The sequence below is a fragment of the Archocentrus centrarchus genome, unplaced genomic scaffold (assembly GCF_007364275.1).
Source record: "Archocentrus centrarchus isolate MPI-CPG fArcCen1 unplaced genomic scaffold, fArcCen1 scaffold_103_ctg1, whole genome shotgun sequence".
Lineage (NCBI taxonomy): Eukaryota > Metazoa > Chordata > Actinopteri > Cichliformes > Cichlidae > Archocentrus > Archocentrus centrarchus.
Window position 1 is genome coordinate 203,326 of NW_022060148.1, and position 10,468 is coordinate 213,793.

The 10,468-nt window shown below is 38.2% G+C and overlaps 1 protein-coding gene across 2 annotated transcripts; it reads left to right on the forward strand.

The window, feature by feature from the left end:
• Positions 1 to 464: 464 nt before the first annotated feature.
• On the forward strand, positions 465 to 9,345 carry LOC115775292 (uncharacterized). 2 transcript variants are annotated; one of them, XM_030722848.1, is made up of 8 exons: positions 469 to 624; positions 1,441 to 1,474; positions 2,831 to 2,907; positions 4,061 to 4,166; positions 4,275 to 5,258; positions 5,939 to 6,091; positions 6,881 to 6,973; positions 8,256 to 9,345. In XM_030722848.1, exons 5-8 carry the CDS (start codon positions 4,275 to 4,277, stop codon positions 8,574 to 8,576), a joined length of 1,551 nt encoding a protein of 516 aa, XP_030578708.1. In that variant the 5' UTR covers positions 469 to 624; positions 1,441 to 1,474; positions 2,831 to 2,907; positions 4,061 to 4,166; the 3' UTR covers positions 8,577 to 9,345. The 2 variants fall into 2 exon arrangements, with proteins under 2 accessions (XP_030578707.1, XP_030578708.1); XM_030722847.1 differs by lacking the exon at positions 4,061 to 4,166 and having other exon boundaries at positions 465 to 624.
• The last annotated feature ends 1,123 nt before the right edge of the window (positions 9,346 to 10,468 follow it).

Sequence of the window (10,468 nt, forward strand, 5' to 3'; positions counted from 1 at the left end):
CTTCCGGCGGATGCTGCAGTGTTCAGGTAAGAGGATTTCAATGGACAGCGTTTATATAGTGATATTATTAAGGCAGTGAGTTCAATAAGCACTTGAAATTAGATTAATGTGGTGTAAGAGAGCGCTGATATCCCAACTCTGAGATGCATTTGTAGAGATTATTGCGGGTTTTGCCGTCTTTTGTGCAAATGTTAGCGGATATCGTAGGAAAGCGTTCACTATTAAACAATGTTATGACAGAAATATGAGCTTCTGGACTTACTAGTTAAGTAAAATGATTATTTTCAGCCACAGATTCCAAATAAATATCCCGATGAGCTTCAGTGCATCCATATTCAATATCTGCGAGTACAGTGCTTCATTTAATCTGCACTCTTAACCCAGATATTAATTGTAATTAAACGTTTTAGTAATCATTACTTATTCTTTCGTGTTTGGTAAAAATGTTGTCCCATTACTAAATCAAATTAGTTAACTGTACTTTTCTACACAAATATAGAGTGTAATGAACTTGTTAAGCAGAGATTACTAAAGATATTATGTTTTTGAAGTGAAGGGGCGGGGCATATTCAAACTCAGTCCTGCTGCAACATGCACCGTGGCAAGTTCAACGACTCCTGACTGGTAAGTGTGAAGAATAACTATTTTAAATAATTCTAGCTATTTCTTTGCTTAAAAGATAGCTGAGTTCCATGTGCAGATATAACTGAAAATTATAGTTACAGCCTACCGCCACCATTATCGACACTTTGGTAAAGTGAGGGGTTTTGGAATCGAAGTTAAATATCGCGAGTGGAGTGGCGAGCGCGAATGTTAGCATTGGCTTAGTGTTAGCATACTGACGAGTCTCAGTTTATAACGGACAGTTACTTTAGGAGAGATGTACTTTGCTGAAATAAACCTTTATTACACCAAGTTTAAGCCGAGTGTATCCTGTCTCTGAGGGTAATTTTTTTTAATCGAAAAAGCCGCTCCAGTAGTGTCAAGACAGCTAAATGCTATCGTTAGCTTAGCGTTTCACATCGTTCGTAACAGCATGTGCTTGTGTTAACCTAGTCCACGTTTTTTTTCTATACGGTTTCGTATGTACTGAAATGTAATGGTCGGACACAAAGGTTGAAATCTTGTATGACTAAAGAGCTGAAGCTGAGGTTATCGCCAGTTCTTCTTCTCCACCTCTGATCTCCAGACTCTTAAAATACAGAACTGACAACAAGTTAGAAACGTTATTAAACCTGTCAATTGTCTGCAGACAGAAGGGTAAGCCTAACTCATTTGGCAATATTTTAACTCTAATGTGAAATGGGAAAACAAAATTTTCAGGCTGAGAACAGAAATTTCAAAGGGAGACAGTATTTCAAAGTACCATATTTCCTTGATCACTGATGACATGGTTGTGGACAAGTGTGCTAAAATTTTTATTATTTTTTGTTCTTACAGGTCCGTGTGAAGATGCAGTGGAAGTGCAAATACTGTGAGTTTACATCAGAGAAAAGGGGTTACCTCTTAAAACATTACAGGCTAAAACATGGAAGCTACACCAGAACTGTACCATTTCCTTGCTTACACCAAGAGTGTTTATGCACATTTAAGTCCATCAGTGCACTTAGGGTCCACTTATCCAAAATTCACCAGAAAGACCAAGATGCACAACTGTGTGAAACACTGACCTTTCACTGTCAGTCCTGTGATTTTTCTGCTGCTTGCACAGAGGCAGTTTTTATCACTCACTTGCGGAGTACACATTTAAAAGTTAATCACAGAGTCCACTGTCCATATAATGGGTGTAACTTTCATACTACTGTGTACTCCACATTCAATGCACACAGAAGTAAACAGCACAGAACAGGCAATTGGAAGATGTTCAAACCAGAAATAGTGTCTGGTAGTGAAACCAATGAAGTGGCAGAAGAGGAACATGGGCCCCCAAACAACACTGTTGATTTAGAAGGCAGCGAAGAGTCCAGCAATGAAGAGCATCATGATCTTGGGAAACAGTTGGAGCACAACCTAGCTGCTCTTTTTTTAAAGATGCAAACCATCCTCCACATTCCACAAAGTTCTATCGATGAAGTTATACAACAGCTCCTACATTTAAGTGAACTGTCCCAACCACTGCTGCACAATTCAGTCAAGGACATTTTGAAGCTACACACAGATGTAGATGATTCAACTGTGAAACAGGTAGTCAGGGCTGCCTCAGAGAGCAATATCATACTAAAGTATTGTGGCAAGGGTGGCTCCTTATCAACCTCTAAAAGGAGAGCAGCATATGTAAACAAAAACTTTGATGTGGTTATGCCAGTTGAGTACTTTATTGCCAGGGAAAAGAAATCTAGTGCTGTATATGTTCCTATAAATGCCATGTTACAGAAAATGTTGAACAGGGCAGACATTTTAGATAAAGCTCTTCCAGTACAAAAACATGTGCCACATGAGTACAGTACATACAGAGATGGTTTGTACTGTAAAGGAAATGGCCTCCTTAACAGCGAGGAATTCAGAATCGCTGTTGGACTTTACACAGATGATTTTGAAGTGTCCAATCCATTAGGGACATCTAAGAAGAAACATAAAATGAGTGCAGTGTATTGGGTGCTTGCCAATGTGCCATCAAAATATAGGTCCACACTCCAGTCCATTCAACTTGCTCTTTTATGTAAAGCCTCTGATGTAAAAGAATATGGCTATGCTAAATTTCTTCATCCTCTGATCCAGGATCTGGTTTCTTTGGAGCAAGATGGCCTATATGTTGAGAAGTTGGGAGCATGTGTCAAAGGCACAGTGTTGTATGTGGCTGCTGATAACTTGGCTGCTCATTCTTTTGCAGGATTCTTTGAGAGCTTTGGAGTGGACAAGTTCTGCAGGTTCTGCATGGCAACGAGGAGTGAGATCCAAGACAAGGAGGTAAGCTCGGGCTCTTTTGAACCCCGAACTGCAGACATTCACAACAAACAGGTACAGGAGGTACAGCAGGATCCCACTTTGGCAAAACAGTATGGTGTAAAGGGACGATGTGTACTAACTGACAGTCTGGAGCACTTTCATGTTGCTCGTGGCTATCCCCCTGACATCCTACACGACCTTTTTGAAGGGGTTGTTCCTGTTGAGTTATCACTCTGCATTTCAGAACTGATTTCTAAGAAATATTTCACATTAGAAACACTGAACCATGCTATCAAATCTTTTGCATATGCTTTTCATGACAAAACTGACCAGCCTCAGCCTATTGCCCAAGGCTTCTCTACCAAAGGGACCATAGGTGGAAATGGCCATGAGAACTGGGCTCTAATCAGGTTGCTCCCACTTCTCATTGGCCATAAAGTGCCTGAAGGGGACGATGCCTGGAACGTTCTGATGCTCCTTAAAGATATTGTTGAATTGGCTGTAGCAACAAGGCACACTGAAGAGTCTATACATTTCTTTGACTGCAAAGTGTCAGAACACAGAGAACTGTTGCAAACTACATTCCCAAATTTCAAATTGCGTCCAAAACACCACTTCATTGAGCATTATCCTGAGATGATTAAGGCATTTGGCCCACTGTCAGATGTCTGGACAATGCGTTTCGAGGGAAAACATAAATTCTTCAAGCGGGTCATTCGTAATGCACACAACTTCAGACATGTGGCACTTACACTGGCTGTAAAGCATCAGAAAATGATGGCTTACTGTTTGGACACAAGTTCGTTTTTCAAGCCCTCAGTTGAGCTGGACAAAGTTACCACAGCACTGATCACATCTTTCCCCGAGAATGTCCAACAAGTTTTCTGCAAGAGAGTACCCCAGCTTACAAAGGTTCTGGTTGCATCATCAGTCTCTGTAGATGGAATTAGATATTGTGCTGATATGATACTCTCTGTCGGTTCATGTTCAGGCCTCCCAAATTTCAAACAGATCAAGCAGATTGTGGCAATAAACACAGAGATCTTGTTTGTGTGCAATACAATGACGGCATGGTACCATGAACATTTCAGATCATTTGAACTCTGTGGCAGCGCAAATCCCTCTTTGTGTGTGGTGGAACTAAAAGAGCTGAATGATGTTTTCCCTCTGTCAGCATACAGATTTGGAGAAAATTCAGCAGTGACACTCACTCGCTATATTCTGTGTTGAGAAACCACAAGTGTTGTCAGTACTAGCATTGCTCTGGATAGAGTCTAAATGTAAGCCTAATTGGTAATTTTGTATCTTTTTTGATAAGCCATATGTTAAACTGAATATCTATGTCTTTGTGTATATATTTCTAATAAGCTATTTTTTTTATTTCCAAGATGGCAGCACACCAGAAGATGACCTTGAGAGTAATTTTCACAGAGACAGATATAAGAAAGGTTGTTCTGAATACAAGACCTACTACAGTGGAGGATTTGATAGGCAAGCTTAAAGAATCACTGGGACTTAATTTCAACTTCAGTCTCCAGTACCAAGATCCTGAATTCAATTATGAAGTGTGCAATCTGACAGATATCGAAGATCTTCCTGAAAAACCAACAGTCAAGGTCATCCCTCTACTTGAGTTGGTATCTGTCTCAACATCTGAAGAAATTTTGAGTGGCACACCCAGTGTAGCAGATACAGAGATCCTCTCTACATCCTCGCAGGAGCGACAGAAACAGTGGCCAGATTGTTTTGATATCCCAGATTTTTCTGTTGATGTAGCATATAGACTTAGGCAAGCAGATCTTCAGTTTCTTCGTGATGGTACGCACCTGAAAGTAACAAAAGAGCTGAAACATGAGATTCTTGAAAGATTGGCAGAGAGCATGTATAGTTACACAGCATACCCAAATAATGCTCAGTTCGAAAGTGTTGCACAAGCCCTCATAAGCAAGCACCCCTCTCTCCAGGAGCGAGGCTCAACCAGTCGCTGTAGCGGCTGGAAAAATAGTCTAAAATTTAAAATGGCTAATTACAGAACAAAGCGCAGAAGATCAGGGTGCCTTGATGTAGCAGTAAATGCAGGGAAACGAGGAGGGCATTCAACTGAAGGAGAACCAGCCAACAAGAACATCAAGAAGGCAAAGAAAGGCGAGATCAACTTCTTACCCAACTTTCCAGACGGATTTAATCAGGTAGCCCTTGAGGGTGCCCGCAAAGACTTGGTTAATGAAATGCAGAAGAGAACACCAAATGGACAGCTTGTAAAAGAGAAGATGGATCTGACGTTTGCATTGAGAAGAAAAGAGGTGGTGGAGTCAGAACCTGCCGTATGTGAGATGGTGGAACGTTGGCCTGCTCTTTTCACAGAAGATCAGGTTAGTTCATTCATGAATAAAATAATGAGAACTTTTTTTTTAAATATGTGTCTGTGTTTCTCTTAGGAAACTGCCTTTATAAAACCTAAAAATATTTATCTGTTAGCCATTCCCACTGTCAGCAAAAAAAAAAGTAATTTTACCATGCAGGACATGGTAGTTGCTATCTACAGCTGCCTTTATCTTTTTTTGGTAAGGAATATTGTATATTGAGTTGGTCGTTATTGTGAAATCAACACCCTGATGCAGAACTCTGATTTCAGATTATTCTGAAGAGGTTTATCATCTATTAATTCCCTATTCACGGTACGCTATCCTGCTTATTAAAAGGTTACTTGCCAACAAAAATATATAATTTGACACAAAATATTAATAGTCTGTTTATATGTAGCAATGGTCTGCTACACAAAAGTAACACAATACTACAAACAATCAGGGCAGTAGAAAAGCAACTCCTGTGTTGTGTGCGGTACAAAGTTTTTGTTAAAGAAGTTTGACTAGAATAACTGAAATATCCCCAAATTTAAAGTGTTAAGTGAGTGAGTTGAAGGGGGCTTTGTGTTTTACAGCTGACCATGTCCACACCTGTGCAATTTTTATTGCTGTCCTCACTCTGGTGCTTCCACCTTCAGTTATTAGCTGTAAAGATGTAATATTGGAGCATTTTCTGTATTTTGCAGGTATGCATGGAGTTCAACAGGATTGTTGGCAAGAATCTCAAACAGGAATTCTATGAGAGCATTGATCGGCACAGTCCTCGTCTTATCGAGATTTTTCGATCCAAGAGAGGGAACATTGGCCAAATGTTGACACAGCTTTCCCAACAAACAAAGGTTGGTCCTATTAATCACTTGCATTGTGTGCAACAGCTCATGTAATGACTTGGCTTTAAGTCCAACTGTATTTATTTTCATGCTTCACATAGATTGTTGAAATGATTAAAAGATTTTGAATTTAGGGATGGAAAAACAAGGCTGAGTTTCTGAACTTCACTTAAACTTTCAGAGAACTTCAGTAAAACCTGCTAGTTCTTCTCAGTGTTAAGGGTGTTACTGTCTCAGTGGGTTAATTAACCATGAGCCATGTATTTCTTAAATTTTAGGGAATGTGCCTTCAAAAGTCCTTGATTACCATTAGGGATGCACTGATATTAAAATGTGGGATGATATCGATACCCGATATTAATATTGCTGTTATGGCAGATAACTGATAATGTATACAATATATATATTTCACTACCCTTTCGACACCTTGGAAAAAACAAAACAATCCCACAGCTGACATTGATTCTCTGCTTCAGATGAACTCCTCACAATCTTGCGCTGCATTGCTGTCACATGACCAAACAAATACCACATGACCAACCTCCTCCCCTGCCCGTCCGGAATCAAATGACAAGAAGATGGAAATAGATATGGGTTGTTAATATTGGCCCAGTTTTGTTTATCGGACCAATACTCACATGTTAACAAATGACTAATATTGGCTGATACCGATGTTAATGCCGATATATTGTACATTCGTAATAACGATGCTTAAGAAGATGTGGGGACTTTATATTTTTTGATACAATCAATTGTGCTTAGTTACTTGCTTATTTTTGTCATTTTACTGCCCAAAAGACTGCAGAGCCAACTGATATTCGAACACTGGTGCTCAGAGGACTTCCTGTTATCCTTGGTGACAACCCCACAGACTTCTACAAACCAGCCTTTGTAAGTAATTTTACTTAAAGACTACCTAAAGGAACAATAACAACTCAATCTTGAATTTTCACTCTTATACACGGTTCTCATGGGTCTTTGAAATACTTTAAATTCTTTAATATTTACTTTGCAATAATGTTTTGCAGCTGTGTTGTATGACCTATTTATCCAAAGTCAGTGTATTACTTGAATTAAGTGCCATTTGACACGGCCCCGGTTTGGAGAAGCAGCAGAGGTACTGGTGTAGGAAACTAAGCAATATACTGCTGTGATCAGTGTTTATAACAACATTATTTTAGCCACCTAAAAAATCTAGATCAGTGAAATGTACACTATACACAGAATATTTTCACTGCATTACCTTACTGTCAGTCAGACTTCTGACATAAAATTACTTTTATATAAGTTGTATATAGATTTCTCCTGCCAAACTTCATAGACAAAATCTGTTTACTTTGCTGAACAGAGGAACGGCTCTTCTACTGCTGCCTCAGTCTGTTCGATTGTGTTATTATTTGATTGGTTTGGATTCACTAAAATCACACAGTAGCACACATTTAAGGATCAAGGACATGCTAGACTAACAACTCTTGTGTTCTGTGAGGTAAAATTACTAATTTTTCCTATGGCATTTGGTTGGCATGAAGAGAGTGCTGTAACTTAATTTTCTAGTCAGATAGGTCCGTTGGACAGCAGTTTGAGATGCTGAAAATAGTATGCGTCCACTAAAACTGATATAAATTTTTTGACTTATCTAAAAATACAAGTTGCAGCAGTACATTGCTTATCTACCTACACTGATCCACCTGCTGCTTCTCCAAAGTGGGGAAAGGCTGACCACCATCTACTGTAGGTAAGTATGCTGACCATCTGTAAGCACCTCATGCAACCCACTTTAAAGGGATAGTTTTTTTTTTTTTTTTTTTATATATATATCTTAATTTATATCTTATGCTATGCTGTGTTGGGTTCATGTCAGGATTTGGGCATAGACAGACAGGCGTGGGAAAACAGATGGCAGTTCCAGTGATTGAAGAAAACTTGTGAGCATAGTTTTAAACAATTCAAAGGATAAGGTATTGTTCCACTTAGCACTAGCACATGAAGATGCTGGATAGATGTTCTTTTGTGGAGCTCCAACTCATTCAACATTTACACTAGGAAACTAGGGCTGCATAGCATGATAAAACAGATATGACAGAAATTTCAATTTGATTGTGGAAGTTATTTTTTTTTATCAATTATTGATGGTCACTGAAATATCACTGTTGTGCTCTTGTCATTTATAAAGGACTCAGATGATGATGACTCTTTCCGCAACATTGACATTGGGATCCTCCTTGTTGAACCTGAAGGTGCTGTGCCCTCATCCTCCCTGCATCTCAGTCCAGCCTCACTAAAAATTGTCATTGAGGGAGAAGTGGTGATGGACAACATTCAAGACCTGCCAAAAGCTATGTGTCTTCTCTTTGGACTTGCATATGCAATGCATCTCAGTTACCCCATTTCTATGAAGTTCACGTTCCAGTTCATCCAACAGGTATTTCTTGAGCTGGGCCACGTTGAACTAAAACCAAAGTTACAAACATTGAAAAACCAGCTTGCGATGTAACGAAATGTCTTGTGTGTTGTCAGTGAACAGTCAGGGGGTTGAAAATATACTCAATGCAGATGGAGTTGATAAAGTTGCTCTTATCTAATGCAGTTCAGTGCAGCAGTACTGCCACAACTTTTATTTCTTAAGAAAGTTTGTAATGTTCAGCTTACAGTGTTATAAGAGACATCAGTGTCCAGCCACTTGTACTCTAAAAAACAGGATTTAGAAGTGTATGCTCAGGGCTCCATAGTAATATTTAGTTGATACAGTTAAAGGAAAATTCAGCACTTTTCATGTAAACGTCCAGTTTGTGTTGATGGTAAATGTAGTCATTTGAAGCAGTAAATTCAAAATAATGTAATTCTTCCTCAACAGCAACATTACTGCTTATTTTACAGGTTTTTTCAGTCAATAGCAGCACAGGAATTTATTGCTTCAGTTGATTACATTTACTAACAACACAGACTGTACATTTACATAAAACATGCAAAATCTTCCCTTAAACATAGTTGATCTGTTCATTTTCCAAGTTGGAGATTGTGTCCTATTTTAAGGTGTCCAGTTTTTTCAAAAGGATGCAAATATTTTTGTTGAATGCTGCTGCATTTGTATTCCTTCTCTAAACATGTTAGAATTGAGTTCAAGCACATATGCCTATTTTTACTTGCCTTTTGTATGGCAAACTTTTTTTTGAATGGCTACTGTTTTGATACTTTTTTATACTTCTGAAAAACATGACAAACTACAGTTAAAATTGTCTTTTGCGTAAGTATTCTGCAAAAAATAAAATATTGGAATGTTGAAATGTATTTGATTTATTCTCTTTACAATTTAGTGTTACATTCAATACAACTTGAACATAAAAAGGGTAATAGGAAGAGGGTAAGAGGAAATGTTATTAATTATATTAACAAAATATAAATAGCTTTAAATGTTAAATTGCTTATTTGCTTTACAGTTTAGCTTAAAAGTAATTTTCACTCTTAATCCAAATTAGTTGAGTTTACTAGAAAATCGCGTGGAAACTCGTTGCCTTAAACCATTCTAGTTTTTACACAAAGATGAAACTAAACATGTTTAGTTGTGTTAACTTAGAACCTTAGTGCAATGTATCAAACATGTTCAGTAGTATTTACTAAAATTGATTAGCTCACATAAATAGGAAGAAATTTATATGAGGTAATCAATTTTAGTTAAGACTACTAAACATGTTTAGTTGTGTTAACTTAGAACCTTAGTACAATGTATCAAACATGTTTAGTAGTATTTACTAAAATTGATTAGCTCACATAAATGGGAAGAAATTTATATGAGGTAATCAATTTTAGTAAAGACTACTAAACATATTTAGTTTCATCTTTGTGTAAAAACTAGAATGGTTTAAGGCAACGAGTTTCCACGCGATTTTCTAGTAAACTCAACTAATTTGGGTTAAGAGTGTGCATTGAACTGACCCAGGGTTATCACAATGTAAAATAAAATGATACTGGTCTGAACACAGTTGCTGGATCAGGTGACCCTGAAGCCTCTCTTAGTTATGCTGCTATAGGCCTAGGCTGCTGGGGAGGTTCCCGTGATTTCTTTATATTCACTGTAAACAAACCTTATATTAGCAAGTTTCTTATATTCACTATTTAAACAAAGAGCAGTCTGTTTATACTTCAGACTGCTGGCTTACTTGTGGTTCCTATGATACTTAAGAGTAGAATGGGATGCAGAGCCTTCAGCTCTTCTGTGGAAAGAGCCTTGAGGTGACTGTTGTGATTTGGCGCTATACACATAAAACTGAAAGTCTGGCTGCCTTTTATCCTCTGTGACAAACCTGAGGATCCATGAAACCTGCCAGCACCTGAGAATGAGCTGAAACTTGCAGTGTATTACATTCCCATCATGGAGAAGCTTCCAGA